The following is a 17778-nucleotide window of genomic DNA, read 5'->3' on the forward strand; positions in this document are numbered from 1 at the left end:
TTTCCACTGACAATCACAAACATCCATGCTCACGAGAAAAAACTTTGAGAGTGATGAATGAGTGGAATATGTTGTCAGGTGCAGTTGTGAGTGCTTTGTCAGTGAACGAAGACATAGTGGTGAGTGTGTGTGTATGTGTGTGTGTGTGTGTGTGTGTGTGTGTAATAAATTTAGTTTAATCCTTTATCCAAGTGTGAGCAAACAAAGTTTGCGCCTGAAAGTATCTTCAGGACTGGAGTAAGGTGGTACAACACCAGGGAACTCCTTGCAAAGGTGGAGCAAGCTACCAACACTCCTATCTCAGTATGAGATAGGAGTGTGTGTGTCCATACTGAGATAGGAGTGTTGGTATCTTGCTCCACCTTTGCAAGGAGTGCCCTGGTGTTGTACCACCTTACCCCAGTCCTGAAGATACTTTCAGGCGCAAACTTTGTTTGCTCACACTTGGATAAAGGATTAAACTAAATTTATTATACTCTAACCAAGTGAAAAATAAACTTTCAATATATATATATATATATATATATATATATATATATATATACACGGAGGCTGTTCAATAAGTTATAAGACTATATTTATACAGAAAACAGATTACCTTTAATCATCATCCTTTAAATGGTCTTTTTCGAAGTAACTACCATGAGACGCAATGCATTTGTCCCAACGTTGCGTCTACTTCTTAAACACATGTGAAAGTCCGTTTTTTGAGAGTTCTTTCAAAACCGCCTCCGCAGCTTTTACACATGCTTTGTTGCTTTTGAAATGACAGTCTCTTAGTGGTTTCTTGAGCTGAGGAAATGGCCAGAAATCGCAGGGTGCGAGATCAGGACTGTATGGAGGGTGTGGTAGGATATCTATGTTGTTCTTCTGCAAAACGTCCACTACACAACCAGCAATATGTGACCTTGCATTATCGTGGTGCAATAAGAAGCCATTCTTCAGCAATGGACGCTTCTTTTTGACGTGGTCTACCATTGTCCGTAAAACATCTGCATAGTATGAGCCATTTACAGTATTCCTGGTTTCTACAGCGTGTTGGTAAACAATGCCTTTGTACTCAAAAAACATTATCGTCATAACTTTACCAGCCGATTTTACAGTTTTTGCTTTCTTGGGGGTAGGCGATGATGGATGCTTCCATTCACTGCTTTGTTGTTTTATTGTAGGGTCATAGTGATAGAACCAAGCTTCATCTGTTGTAATGATGCGTTTTAAGAAGTTGTCACCTTCTTGTTCCAGTCTTTCTTTCCATTCTGTGCACACACCCACTTGATGCTGCATTTGCTCCGGTGTCAAGAGTTTGGGAATCCATCGGGGGCAAACACGTTTCAGTCCCAAATGTTCAGCCATGATTGAGTGAACACTTCCCACAGAAATATTCAGGACAACATGCAGCTGGTGTACTGTAATTCTGCGATCCTCCTTGATGATAATCGCTGCTGTGTTGATCTTTGTCTCTGTGATGGACGTTGAAGGTCTTCCCTCACGTTCAAGATCTTCCACATTTTGCCTTCCTTCCTTAAATGTTTTATGCCAGCGAAAAACACTTGCCTTCAACATTGCTTCATCGTGGAAAGCTTCGCGTATCATGTTAAAAGTGTCCAATGCCGATTTTTGCAAATGCACACAAAATTTAATCGCATAACGCTGTTCCAAGGACGCTTCCATTTCGACGACTGGTCGCGGACTGTAGGCGCGACAAAACAAGCTTGCATTTAGTCACATGACACTCTGGCACATCAGCCCATATATGCCATCTATCAACCTCTTTTTAATACAGACAGCAACATTTCTTTATCCCACAGAAATTAATACTGCGATGAGTGGTTTCGCGACAGTAAAATTAGTCTTATTACTTGCTGAACAGCCCTTGTATATATGTTAAAGATACCAAGCTATTTTAAATATAAACCTGGTTTTATTACTCCATTTCCCAAGTAAGCAAACAGACAAGTCAGTCGAGTTTGCATCTGCAAGTGTTGCAAGCCTAGCTGACCCTGAACGTAGTGCAAGTCAAGGCAACTCGTGGTAAAGGTAGAATAAGCTCTGATCACTATTCTTAATATTTACCCTTAATGCAAAGCACATCTCCTGGAGGAGATGTATGATGCTATGCATTAAAGGCAAGGGGCCACTACCCAGACCTGTTTCGACCTTTAATAAGGTCTCATCAGTGGGAGCCAGGCTAAGAAATACTAAGTTTTAAGTAATACAGAGCTTATAAATATTTTACCAAAACAAGTTACCATAAGGTGCTTTGACCTTATTAAATAAAAATCTCAGGATGAAAGCTAGATGTAAAAAAAAATCAGGTTTATATTTAAAATAGCTTGGTATCTAACATATATTATACCCTAGGTAAAAAACTTTTTACATCTATCTCTCATCCTGAGATTTTTTATTTAATAAGGTCAAAGCACCTTATGGTAACTTGTTTTGGTAAAATATTTATAAGCTCTGTATTACTTAAAACTTAGTATTTCTTAGCCTGGCTCCCACTGATGAGACCTTATTAAAGGTCGAAACAGGTCTGGGTAGTGGCCCCTTGCCTTTAATGCATAGCATCATACATCTCCTCCAGGAGATGTGCTTTGCATTAAGGGTAAATATTAAGAATAGTGATCAGAGCTTATTCTACCTTTACCACGAGTTGCCTTGACTTGCACTACGTGCAGGGTCAGCTAGACTTGCAACACTTGCAGGCACAAACTGCAAACTTGACTGACTTGTCTGTTTGCTTACTTGGGAAATGGAGTTAAAAAAAACAAGTTTATATTTAAAATAGCTTGGTATCTTTAACATATATTACACCCAAGGAAAAAAACGTTTTACATATATATATATCATCATCATTGTTTATTTATAATTTTACAATTATAAACAGGGAAACCAATCAAAACAAATAAGTAGTGTGTGTACACTAAGATAGGACTTGGATACTCTTATGACGTGAAGGAAATCCAGGCTTCTTCTCTGTCATATGCTGACGGATTTCTGATGCAGAGAGTTGGGGGAAACAGGGAGTATATTGCTGATGTATTTCCAATATTGAGTTTGGGGTATCCCTCTTTTTCTCTTGCCATCTGTAGGGAGCATAGAGGACCAGAGAATCAAAATGTGCAGAGAGTTGATGTCTGAGAATCTTGCTGGGTTTCATTTAATATAATAAAGTTGGAAATGTGGTCTTGCTAGGAGTAATCCAGGATATTTCTTAGACAAGTAGTTCCAAAGCTATTTATAATATTGGTTGCTGCTTTTGATGAGATGTTCCAGGTCAGGGAACATCTCAACAAAATGATGACGAAGATGATAATATATATATATATACGTGTGTGTGTGTGTGTGTAAAAGTTTTTTATTTTGGGTTGTTATACATACATACATACATACATACATATATATATATATCATAGCAGACAGGATTAAATATTCTTCATAACTTGAACTAGATTTATGTGCTTTGTCTGTTATTTGTCCATGACACAACAGGACCTTTTATAAAGGAAGAGGTGATTATAATTGGATGAATTTATTTATTAATCTTTATAGGAAAATGTGAACAAAGAATTTTTAATGCAGGATCAATAACAAACTAAAGCAGCTATTAATATGAGCTAGCACTGCTCATACGACACAAAAAAACATTCTAGTTCAATAAAGATCTGTGTAACATCTAGTATAAATGAGGTTTAGGGAAGATACAGAGATATATTCAAAAATGTAGAAGCGAATGTAATAATATAGAAGAGAGAAAGAGAAAGTAAAAGTGATGAATGAAAGAATAACATAACTGATGTAAAGAATGAAGAATTTGCTGCAATGAGAGAGATAGCTCAGTTGATTGGAGTGGTACATAGGATGAATCGTGAGCTGGAGCAAATGCAAAAATGCTTGCTGAGTGGATCATCTGATAACAGAAAGAAAGAAAGAAAGAAATTCGAGAAAAGTTTCGAGAGAAACGTGCTCCATCTGGTGTTTATGACTATGTAAGGGGAACGGTGAAAGTTAAGAACTTATGATTTGGCGAGATTGGCAGACTTGGCAAAGAAGAAGAATAGATAGATGTTAGTTTAATATTATTATTATTATTATTAGTTATCTGAGACCTCCAGGGAGTCAAGGACTCATCGAGGGAGGCTGTAAATTACCCAATCCAGCTATCATACCTTCCCTTAAATTCATTTACACTAGGTGCACTCATTACCCCTAAAGGAAAATTATTCCACTCACTCGCTGCTCTCTGGGAGAAAAACCTAGCCAGAGAGTTGGGAGTGTTATTGGATAGGGAGTTAAAGTTTAGACAGCATATAGCAAAATTGGCTACAGCAGCTCATCAGATCACTTAGTTACTGAAGACTACTTTGACAAGCAGAGACAAGCGGGTTACTGTTTCTCTTTATGGCACCTTGATAAGATCCCATCTTAATTAATGCATGCAGTGCAAGGGTTTCTTGGTAATGAGGAGGAGAGGATCCAGAGGCGAGTGACCAAGATGGTAGCAGATCTATGAAATGAACCTTACAAGAACAGGCTGAAGATTTGTGGGTTACAGAAACTGGTTGATATGACTGAAACATACAGCCTATACAACTTACTGAATAAATTTTACAAGATTAATTCAGAGGAAATTTTTCAGAACAGGTGTGTTGGTGGGAGAACTAGGGGCCATCCATGAAAACTGAGTAAGAGTGAAGTTAGCAAGGGTGTTAGAACTAAGTTTTTTTACTTGGAGAGTAGTGAACGAGTAAAATAGGTTGCCTGAATCTGTTGTGGGTGCCATGACTGTGAATGAGTTCAAGGCAAAGTATGATAGATACTGTTCAAATGTTGAATAGTTCTTGACATGATGTTTATTGCCTCCCTTGATGAGTCAAAGGACTCCTTGCAGTTGCCCTTAATAGTAATAATAACAGCCTCACTCAAATCCTTTAAGGTCTCAAATAATAATAAGACAGCTAAATGTCCTATTCCTTTATATGATGACTTGGAGGAAGAAAGATTCCAGCATGTCTCTGCAAAATCAATGAGGAAATTCTTTCCTAAAGAACTATTTCTTACATATTCTAGGAGAAAGATGTGAAGAAAAGGTATATCCTTTTGACATTCCATTATATGACCTGGATGAAAAAAAGATTCTAGAATGTCTCTGTAAAATCAATGAAGAAATTCTTTCCTAAAGATCTATTTCTTATATATTCTAGGAGAAAGATGTGAAGAAAAGGTATGTTTTTTTTTATTTAATGTGGATGCCACCTATAAAAGACTACAAATCTATAGACGATCAGTAACCATGATGTGTTAAGGCAATCCAAACACACTGCTCTGGAGATCAAACATGGAAAGACGCTAAAAATAGTGTCCTGCTCTACTACATAAATAAGACTTAAAGACTTCTTATCAGCTCTTACTTAATCCTATCTGAACAAGTAGTCTGCCAGTACATATAAAGAAATACAAATATTGCTATCACATTAGGATGAGATAAATGAGAAAGCTTTCATTTTAAGACTATCCCGAGTTGGATCTACAAAAAATTTGAAGGGGTTGGACTACGTTTTCCACCCCTATCATATAGTTGGGGAATGTTTTACTTCAAGCAAATAAAAAAGTCACATGAAATAATGTACAGTTTTATTTTCATCTTGTCAAAAATGCAAAAGTGCAAATTCATAGTCTCTTCAAAAGTTTATTTTGAGGGCTTTCTACTCTGGTTACTTCCCTTTAGATTTGTTTATATACATTTCTTCATGAGATGCCAATGGGTTATGCAATTGCCAAAAAAACACTGACTAATTTCAAACAAGTTTAATCCTTCTGGAAAGGCTAAAACAGAATGCTTATCCACAGGGGTTAGATAATGAACTTAGCATGGCACAAAGTCTGCCAGCTCATTAATTTCTGTAGTTGTATAACACTTTTTTTTTTTTTAAGAGAATGTGTGGATTCTTATTTTGACACTATTTGGTAGAAGGAACCAGAATATTTATTCAGTTACTATCTTATTAGTAAATAAAACAAATTCAAAACTATACGACCAAGCACACATATACATCTGCTCCAGGAATTTCCAAAATGACATGTGCATTTTATCTACTAAAAAGAAATTATTTGATCCTATTTTCTCCTTCATAAGTTACTTTGATACAACATATGTTTAACCAACATTGGATGACAAAATCCAAATTTTAAATTTCTATTTCATATCAACTTGCAACTAAACTGCCTATCCACAGTACTAGTGGTATGATAGGCTGACCAACCTTTGTGGATGAGTTTTCCATAAAAACTGAAAGAAGAACCAAAAAAGTTAATCCTTTCAAAATGTGATGCAATTATCAATGTCATTTCACATGTTTTTATTTCTGGTTTTGTTCATGTTTAACATATAATTTTGATTAGGTTTTTTTGTCCCACTAAATTGCCGCCTGGTGAGCAAGTAACCTAGATTCCTATTTTCATTGTCTTTGTATTTTTATTGCTGATTTTCATACCAAATTTATTACAACACTTATTCAATTTAGTCAGGAAATCTTCCAGACTTGTATTGGATTTATTCAGAAGAATAGCATCATCTGAATAAAGTAAAGAGCTAAGATTGACATCATCAATCTTAATATCAGATTTAATACCACTTTCCTTCATAATGTGATCTATATAGATGATGAATAGAGGGGATAATTTACATCCTTGTCTGATACCAGATTTAACATTAAACCATCTTCCTGTACCACCTTCAATTCTAACTACTCACTTATAGTTTAAATAGATGATTTACACCATATAACTGCAAGGTTTTGAAGAGCTTTCCTCTTGTCAGCTTATCATATGCCTTTGATCAACAAAACTTAAATACAAATTCTTGTTATATTCCCAAGATTTCTTAACTATTGTCATAAAGTGAAAATCTGATCATGATAAACTCTATTTGGCCTGAATAAAGCTTCTTCTTTACTAAGCTTCTCTTCTACAATATTTCTTAGCTGTTTCTCAATTATACTTCATAAATCTTACCAGGAACACTCAGTAGGGAAATATCTCTGAAGTCCAATCAATCTGGTACTTGTCCAATTCTTCTGCTACTTTGATTTCCTTTCCATTGATGCTTCTTATGTTGATAGTACCAATTTTGAACTCTGTTGATGTTGAGTTGGGACATGTTCTGGGATTTGTTCCAGTAGCACACTTTTTGCTGTTCGCCTTGGTTCCCTGACAAAAACAATGGGGGGATTGTTTAACAGGGTGATGCCCCAGCCAGCATGGAATGCTGTCATGTTGTATCATCATTTTACATTGAGGTTTAAGCCAATAAGAATACAATTTGGTGGCTAAATCCCAAATTGCCAGCCAATCCTTGTTCATTCAGTATCCATGTAGATGCTAACAGGGTGCATCACAAGAAGGTGAAGACTGGACATTAGGCCAGAGCCTGAGTCAGTTCTCCGCATTCCTTTAAAGGCTACATATCTCCATTCAGTTATACAGCTTTGACCCATAAGCACCCTTTGTCCATTAATACAATTTAAATCGTTTCCAAATTACATGATTGTTAGATGTCATTTGCACTACAGGAATGATGGTGTATGAAATCCAGAAAAATATAAGTAACTAAATAAATTATATTTATTTTGTTCTTTCTTTTAAGATTACATAGTGGTCAGCATTCATAGGGAAGAATTTATGGAGACAAAAACACACATGTTGGAATAATTACTTTACTTATATTTAAGAAAGTATCACTCACCGTTATGACCTCTGTATTGAGGTCATCATCGGGAAAACATACATATGTACAGGACACATGCTATACAAAAGTAAGATGGATCTAAATGCTTTGTGAATCGTTTACCCTAGCCTAACCTCTTGTGATTTTACAATTTACAAGTTAAATTGTAAAATCATAAAAAATTACTAAATGATGACGATAGTCGTAACAAATCCTGAAGGCGGTCATCAGTCAGTCGACTTCTTTGTGACGATTTAACTTGCAAACACACAAAGCACTGTGGTTTGTCGTCGTTATTGTTTATAAACAGAAACTCATTTTCCCATTTCTCCTGAAATGACCTGATTTCTTCACACTTCTTATTTCTTACTCATAGTACACAAAGGCTGAAGTAACTGACCAGGGGACACAAACTGCAACAATAACATTTTAACTGTGAAACTGAGTCTCTGAAACGGATCACTGTAACCAGAGCAGAGCATGTGACTTTCAATGATGCATTACTCTGGAGTGCATAGAAATCTACCACTCAGACTACTACAACTCGCACAGAGAAGCAGTAGACTTTATAAATTGAGTAATCTTTTTAAAGCAATTTTGATTCCGTGTTGAGAATATAAATTGTTTCCTTCATCAAAAATAATGAATATAACTGATAACTAATATTTAAGGAATTGACAGCGTATACTAGAAATATAGATTAAATAAACTTTAATCTATACTTTCCGATATTTCGGCGAACGTCGCGTTGCCATCTTCTTGGGAACTTACTACTAAGACACGTGCACACAAGTACTAATAACAGCAAATGAGACTAAAGCTAGGAAGCTAGCGTTTTCCTAAAGTCCTGATGGTTGTCTGGCAGGCTATATCGGTAGTTCTTGGCCTTTGGGCTGAAGTTCTTCTGATAAACGTTTCCCAAATTTGGGGCAGTCTCATGCATCCAAATTTGTTGAGGTTTGGCATGTTCCTAAAGGCCGAGGCTGATTCCATGAATAGTCTTTCATACTTGAACTTGCTGCGGTGTATTACTGTGGCTTTCTTCCATCTTATTCTGTGGCAAGTATCCAGAGCGTGGTCTGCAAGCCCAGAGTGGCTGTACTGGTGAAATCGGATGTAATCCTTGTGTTCTGATATTCTGATATTTGCTGTTCTGCCTGTTTGGCCAAAGTAGGACAGTTTATAGATGCAAGGGACCTGGTATACCCCAGGTAGGTCTAGGGGAAGTGGTTGGTCTTTGGTGGAGCGGATAAGGGATGCCAGTTTTCTATGTGGTCTGTAACAAGTGGTCAAGTCATGTTTTTTTTAAGATTTTATTGATTTTTTCCGAGGTGCCTCGGATGTAGGGAATGGTGATGGATTTAGAGTAATCTTTATTGTGAAGGGGAGGGGGTGGTGGGTTGTGGATAACTGAGTTAAGTATTTTTTGGATTTTTTGGAGGGGGTAGCCGTTGGCTGAGAAAGTGTCACGGAGGTAGTTTTTTGGAGGTAGTTTCAACGGAGGTAGTTTCAACGGAGGTAGTTTTTTGGAGGGGGTAGCCGTTGGCTACCCCCTCCAAAAAATCCAAAAAATACTTAACCCAGTTATCCACAACCCACCACCCCCTCCCCTTCACAATAAAGATTACTCTAAATCCATCACCATTCCCTACATCCGAGGCACCTCGGAAAAAATCAATAAAATCTTAAAAAAACATGACTTGACCACTTGTTACAGACCACATAGAAAACTGGCATCCCTTATCCGCTCCACCAAAGACCAACCACTTCCCCTAGACCTACCTGGGGTATACCAGGTCCCTTGCAGCTGTAAACTGTCCTACTTTGGCCAAACAGGCAGGACAGCAAATATCAGAATATCAGAACACAAGGATTACATCCGATTTCACCAGTACAGCCACTCTGGGATTGCAGACCACGCTCTGGATACTTGCCACAGAATAAGATGGAAGAAAGCCACAGTAATACACCGCAGCAAGTTCAAGTATGAAAGACTATTCATGGAATCAGCCTCGGCCCTTAGGAACATGCCAAACCTCAACAAATTTGGATGCATGAGACTGTCCCAAATTTGGAAAACGTTTATCAGAAGAACTTCAGCCCAAAGGCCAAGAACTACCGATATAGCCCGCCAGGGGGCACCATCAGGACTTTAGGAAAACGCTAGCTTCCTAGCTTTAGTCTCATTTGCTGTTATTAGTACTTGTGTGCACGTGTCTTAGTAGTAAGTTCCCAAGAAGATGGCAACATGACGTTCGCCGAAATATCGGAAAGTATAAATTAAAGTTTATTTAATCTATATTTCTAGTATACGCTGTCAATTCCTTAAATATTAGTTATCATGTTTAACCAGCGTATAAGCCTCTCAACAAGAATAATGAATATAACTAGTATATCAATCAGAAAATCAGCGGTCAAAACTAATAGTTAAATTGATAATACATAATTTAATATAGTTTTTATCCTGTCACAGGCCGCACAAAATCACGTTACTGGCCGCATGCGGCCAACAGGGCTGCTGTTGGCCACCTATGATCTAGATGATGAAGGTAGTTGTGGTTGGTGGAGATGGAGAGTTGTAGAGTAGGTGCCCTCCCTCGATGAGTCTATGGACTCCCTGGAGGTGTCATGTAATAATAATAATAATAATAATAAAAACTTTTTTTAAAATCATCAGTAATTATTATACTGATATGTAAGAAAAGTTTATTTTATTTTGTGAATTAATTTTTAATTTTATATGTTTTGTTGAGTAATTTTTTTTTTCATATACAGTTTTTTATTTTTTTCTTCACCAGAGGTCAAGCTAGGGTAAACAATTAACAAAGATTAAAACATCGAATATGTTTTTCTTTATTATAAGTAAAGTAATTATTCTAACAGGTGTGTTATTTTCTCAATATATTCTTCACTGTGAATTATTATATTCCTGTTGTGCATCAACACCATTATATAATTAAAGGAATAAAATGCATTTACCTTCACATGACTGTATTACCTGACTGAGCTTTCTGCATGAGCACTAAAGGACAGTATTGAAATTACTTATTAAACTTCATTATGATATGTCAATTACTAGTGAAATTACAGCAAAGTGTCACTCCAAAAACTCAAAGATATTCTTAATAAGAACTTTGGTGTTAATACGTAAAATTCAAACCTTATCAAATTCTGCCCACGAATTTAGAACCAGGGCTATTGCTAATCTCTGTATTGCAGATTTTGAATTAAGATGAAAGAATAGCAATTTCGCAAAGGATTCAACAGGATGTTCTGTATCAACAGGGCATGAAAATCCAGGAACTAATTTTGTAATGAAACAAGACAAATATCCCAAACACCTGAAATTAATAATAATAATAATATATATTAATCTAATTATCTGCATCTTAAAAATTATTATTATACATGCTTTATACTATTTTGAAATTACACAATTAAATATGAAATTTTATCATAAAATATGATATTTAAAAAATAAGTAGGCATCATATTTGTGGGTCTGAATTTCTGGGAACAGCTCATGGTTTATTTCGGAGATGATCTAGGCATACCAAAGGATGTTCAAACCCAACTCTTTACAGCCAGGTGGATGGAAAGATTTGGGTTTGAATTCTGTCCAAGAATGAGAAAGTTTAAGATTGCATCCTAGACTGACTACCTTGCCCCAGATGAAAATTTCTTTAAACGGAATTTTTCATTTAAGGGAGTTTAACCAGTTTCATATGGAAGTACGAGGTTTTTCCTCTCATTTTGCAAAACAAGCATGCTGCATACTTTCACAAAAAATGTGCAATTAATGGACAAAATATACTATCCCCATAGCCTTATGTTGGCTTGACTGCAAATTAAACTTAACCAAAAGAAAACTCGGAAAGAATGACATCATATCTAAACATACACATGTAACCATAGTAATTAAATTATTTTTAATAAGTAAATATTTCATTCTAAATATCTTAGGACATCATCAGTCCAGTTATTCATAACTAAACATACACATGTAACCACATACACAGTAATTAAATTATTTGTAAAAAGTAAATATTTCATCCTAGGTATCTTAGGATATCATTAGTACAGTTATTTCAAACACTACCAGGAAAAAATACAGTAAAGATGCATGCTTACAATGGAATCTCACTATGCGTGCAGTAGCGTGTTATAGAATTAAATTAAAATAAACATATCTGATAAAAACTAATCCCAGACTTTAGGGATAGTAAGAACATCATTACAGTTTAAGTTGGATCTGTGACATAGGGTTTCAGCATTCTCTTTATATAAATGCTCATGTTTATATAAAGATCTATGTAGAAGTTTGATGTTTTTCCATTTGATCCTCTGGTTTGGGTTTTCAAATCCATGTTGTGTGAGGCCAGATTTGTGCAGTTTCATAAGACGGATATGGTCTTTATGTTCAGAGATGTGTTTACTAATAAACCTTCCTGTTCATCCGTAGTAAGACATCTTACAGGAACATGGAAATTAATCTATAATCCAGATCTATAATTTGTTACCTTCTCCTAAAGACAAACTCTCACCTTTGATGCTACCTGGCATTTACGAAGTTCCATGTTCCTGTAAGATATCTTACTATGGACAAACAGGAAAATCTATTAGTAAATGCATCTCTGAACATCAAGACCATAAAGGTGAGTTAGCTGGTCACATACAGAGGTAGAGGGTTTTTCCACCCAGAAACTCAGGTTTTTCATCCCTCAGAACAGGCAAACTGGTCTGTGAACACACACACACACACACACACACACACACACACACACACACACACACACACACACAGATTTATAGTCATAAATATGTCATTAGTAGGGTTCAACCAGTCCTATGGGACAGATGAGGAACAGGGGAAATCCCATAAGAATAAATAAATAACTTTGGTTTCTCCAGAAAGCATACATAAGTGTGCCTCACAGAAGGCAAACAAGAAATATAGGATAATTTTTTGCATCTGTCTCATGGAGAAGTACCTAAACACAATTTTTGTTGAGCTTGGAATGAGCATGTGAACTTTTGTGATTTACAAAGTGTCACTCACATATCATATGCTGATGGAGGGAAAATTCTTGAATACTAAAACAAAAGTAATCATAATAACAGTAAAAACAATTATGCTCAATTTTTTTCTTAGTATTATTTTAGCTTATGAAGAAACTGGAACTGCAGATAAAAAAAAATTGTAGCAAACCCCACACATCTCATGGTATTAATATATTATATGCAAAAACCTCTCATTGGTGGGCGACATAACAAAAAAAAATATTTCACTCCATTAAACAGCTGGACTGTTAACATTTAAAAAAAAAAAAGGGGGGGGGGTAGTCCAGGCTGAGGTAATAAGAGTAACCAAGATTACTTCACACAAAATGTAAAACATCCCAGTAAGACTTTAGTTGCTGGGATCCTTCGACCAAAACTTTGGAAACAACGTTACATTACTCAAGACAGACATCACTGTGATCACGTCCAATACCAAACCAGTTAGCAGCAAACTATATTTTTTCCCTCTCTAAACTCAAATTGAAAGATGCTCTCTCCAAACTAAAGCCTAAATCTAGCCCAGAGATAGACAACATCAGGATAATAGATTTTACAACACATGATCAAATACACTGTACTTTTGAAACTGATCAGTGACATATTCATTAAGGGTATAATCCCCAGCAAATTAAAAACAGTAATTACACGTCTCTACAAAAAGGTTAAAAAAAGAATGACATATAAAGTCGCAGACCCATTGCTAATTTGTCTACAACTGACAGACTTCCAATATATGGTCTTGTGATGAAATCTTTGTATTGGATATTCTCGTTATTTTGAGTGGTAGAGTTCCAAAAATCTTATCAATGTTTTCTTGAAATAGCTATTCAGAATTGAAAATTTAGGGACAGTCTGGTGCTCTGCCTTGAGTTAGTTCATCATTTTGCATAACAAAAACTGCTCTCTTCTTTAGGATGTGGATTATACCCAATTTTTTGAGAAGGATTTTTTTTTTTTTTTGAGAAGGATGGCGAAGGGATAAGGCATAAGATAATGATACACTTAAATAACATCTCTTTCAAGCTTTTTAGTGATGAGAAGATCAAAGAAAGGAAGTTTTCTATCTTTTTCAAGCTCCAATATAAATTTGATAGTAAGTTTGTAAGAGTTAAGAGAATGAAGAAACTGTTGCAGACTTGGGAGGTCCTGTTTACAAATATAAAATTATCATCAACATATCTCTAGCAAATCATTGATTTTAGACTCATTTCTGCTAGGAAAGTTTTCTCAAACTTATCCATAACAAAAAGTCAGCTGAAGGAGGAAGAAGAGGCTACCCATCGTAAGTCCAAATTGTTGCTTGCAAAACACACACCACTGAACAAAATTGGACCAGAGATAGTGTTCAAATAAGCAAGTGATGTCTGGTGGGAAAAAAGTCTTCAAAGAGGTTTAACACATCATCTACAGGAACATCATGTTAAGGTAGAGGAATAACGGATACTATGTCAAGACCTGCAAAGATGTCAGTGGATGATACAAGTAAACTTGTTAGTTTTTTAACAAAATGGGATGAATTTTTGAAGTAAGAGTCAGATGACCTTATGTAATGTCATAACATATTAGCCAGATGTTTAGATAAGGCAGAAGTTGGGGAGCTAATGCCATCTCTGATTGTTGGCAACAGAATGCCAGCTTCGTATATTTTAGAAAACTCATCAATTCCTTTTGCATTGTTGAAATGCACAAAAAACTCAACTTTTGAAATATAACCTGGAGTTAAAGCATAGCTAAAAAAAATTTTAAGAAGGGATTCCTCTGAACTGTGTTCAGAGGAATTTCTTCTTATTCTAGTTCTATCAAGGAATCAATTAATTAATGAACTGTAAATGAATGCGGGGGATCTGCTGCTATTTGTGTGATTGTGGATTTAAAAGCAGTGGGGGAATGCTGGATGCCACTAAGTATCTGCACACAAATAAACTATTTGTTTACAGTATTAGAAATATACAAATGAAATGTATAAGTTTACATCATTAATAACTTCTTAACAACAATTTTATCATTATTGCTCTGCTATTTGTAAGGACCACAATATTGTCAGATTACACATTCTGGTCTTTTAAATTACTACTAAATGCACTAATTTCTGCCTTGATTTTTGTCTTCCTGAAGCTCATTTTCCAACCATTTATCAAAGATGGGTTGAGTCTCTTAATTAAGAGTTTTAAGTAATTTAATGCAACAAATTTGCTAGTGCACATTTTTTCCAACCATCAAGGTATCAAACATCCTTTTGCTCAACTTCAACTTTTCTATCTTGTTCTGTTAAAGAGACCATACCACCTGAGATTAGCTCTGTTGCACATTTTTAAATGCCAACAATGTGAGTTCCGTTCATTACTATCTTCAGTTTTAACATTACTCTGCCACTGACGCTATCTGTTTACTCTTCTATTTCTTCTCTTATCTCTCAAATGTAGTATCTAGACTTTGATCAAATGTTTTATTTCTTATTCAGATCTCTAACTTAAAACATGTTTCAACACTTTCTTGTATACAGCATGTTTAGTCTTATGGCTAGCTTCTTTCTTATTCCATATAGATTTATTTAACTGGTCCTACCATGCCAGCTTTGTTATTATATTGGGTATTTCTATATTTAATTGTTCATCTCTACTGAATTTTGTGCCTCATAGCAAAGACTAAAAATGCAGCTAATGCTTTCCATGATAGTGCCCAATGCCTGTTTTCATAGTCACAGTTTTTAATGCTGATTTTTATATCAAAAGAAAAAGTTTTGAAGTCTTGTAATGGATTTTTTAGCAGTATAAAGCTGCATAAAGAGCAAAGATGAATATCTCTGATTTTAATATCGGTGGTTTAAGAGGTTCATGGTTGTGATAATGTGTACCATGGTCTTAAACCTGATTTTACATTAAACTATTTTCCTATACTTCCCCTTAAATTATTATTATTAACATCTGACCTCTATGGAGTCAGAGACTCATTGTGGGTGGTACACACTATTGCACCCAATGCTCATCCAACCATGCTTTAAACTGATTCAATGTGTCTACATTCAAAACACATTCAGGCAATGTATTTATTCCATATGAATAATATGTATTCCACTCACCAACCACCATGCAAAGAGCTTGCTCTTCACTCTCCTGTTCACATCTCCTCTCTCTCATTCTATGAAAAGTCTCTTCCATGTCAACCTGATAACAATCCCTGACTAGCTTATATGTCTCAATCATATCCCCTCTCTTCCTCCTATTCACAAGGCTCTGCAACTTACATTCTCTCAATCTGTCCTCATGCTCCACATTCCAAAAACCACTAACACCTTTATGAATCTTCTCTGGACCCTTTCTGTGTACAATAATTCATATGAGGCCTGATCAAGGCCTTATACAAATGTATCATAACCTCTCTATTTCTGCATGTCAGGTCCTCCACATCATTGACAATATCTGATGTGACATCTTCACAACTTGTGCAATGTGGCCCCTGAATTTCAGGTCCTTGTCCACTGTCACTCCGAGATCTTTCATCTCTTCTACTTTAAAGTTTCCCCATTGTGTGTATACTTCATATCCCATTATTGCTTACCAAATCTCAAAACTTTACACTTTGCAACAATGAACTGTTGCAAAGTGTAAAGCCATAATATCCACTTGAGCCTGTACTGCTTTCCCCAGTTTTGCATTTTGTGCAAACAGCAGCATATCACTAGTTAAACCCATTCCAATCATTAACATACAAATTGAAAAATAGAGTGCATACTTATAATGCACTATATATTGCCTAGTGCAATATTATAATATAGTGCATACATTAGTAAAAATAATGTTCAAAATAATGAACACATAATTGCAGCTTTTCTAATTGTACATTATCATATAGCTTTTGTTGATCTACACATATATATCTTTGTTAAATTCCAATTATTTCAATAATATATGTCTTATAATAATATTATGATTCTGAACCAACATTTGGTCTGAAGCCACTTGTTCTTCAATTTCCTTTCAATAATTTGTCTTAGGTTCTTCTCAAGTATGCATCTATAAATTACCTAGAATAATTCATGCATTTAGTTGTTTTTTTTTTTAATCTTATTTTTTTATTTATTTAAATAGATGGTTATGAAAACTCTGCTTCAATCATCCAGAATTTCACGTTCTGACCAGGCCTTCTAATTTATACAGTAATGACTGTAAACCTTTATACAATAGCGAAGAAATTAATCCAAACACTAACATTTTAAAGAAAATTTTAATTTTGCAAGAAAATAAGTACAAAAATTAAACTCCAACTTTACCTAATAATTTATATGTGCTTCTCTGTTCCTAATTATTAATTTGTTTAGGCATGGACTTGACCAATGTAGAACACATTTTGGTTCTTTCTGCATCTTGAAACAATACTTTCATTACAAGATCATCACTAATTAAAATTGGCATTCACTGAAGAAATGGAAGACAAGTGTTGCCATCTCAAAGTCCCTAACTCCAACACAATATATTTATTGTTTGAAATAGTGTGGATTATCCAGCTGATTTTCTGAGTTTATGGGATGAAATCACACTTTCCTTAGCAAGAGATCAGCTAACTCAGGAACCAGTTTGAAGAAAGGTATATAAAAATGTTCCTCCAGTCAGCGACTTAATGCAAACTGACAATGCCTTTCTACGAGTGGCCTTGTATCAATGATACAAATGCTACTTCCACAGGACTATACAGGCCATTTCATTTTTTCTCCAGTTATACTGTATTTATATATTTGAGTCTGTGGTTCATTTCTGAACTGTTCGGCTTTGATGCTTAGAAGGATGACTGCCTCCCCTTTCTAGACCTGAAACTTACCAGATGTGCTGAGAGTATTAAAATCTCAATTTTTAGAAAGCCTACTCATACTGATAGATACCTTCATGCTTCATCCCATCACTATCCCCCACAAAAATTTGGTATTATTTCTAACTTAGCTCACTGAGCCTACTTACAGAAGGAACAGAAATTGAAAATGAACTCCTTTTTCTTAA

At 35.4% G+C, this 17778-nt stretch overlaps 1 protein-coding gene across 1 annotated transcript in view; it reads right to left on the minus strand.

The window, feature by feature from the left end:
• The window catches only part of Hel89B (histone acetyltransferase 1), an 863997-nt gene that overhangs the window by 514408 nt on the left and 331811 nt on the right, over positions 1-17778 (minus strand). Inside the window, exon 16 of the mRNA XM_090405810.1 lies at positions 10887-11067. Coding sequence (XP_090261936.1) covers positions 10887-11067 — 181 coding nt within the window. The remainder of the gene's footprint in view (positions 1-10886; positions 11068-17778) is intronic.

Source organism: Typopeltis vanoorti, chromosome 15, assembly GCF_054136105.1.
Source record: "Typopeltis vanoorti isolate ZY-2024b chromosome 15, IOZ_Tvanoo_1.0, whole genome shotgun sequence".
Classification (NCBI taxonomy): domain Eukaryota; kingdom Metazoa; phylum Arthropoda; class Arachnida; order Uropygi; family Thelyphonidae; genus Typopeltis; species Typopeltis vanoorti.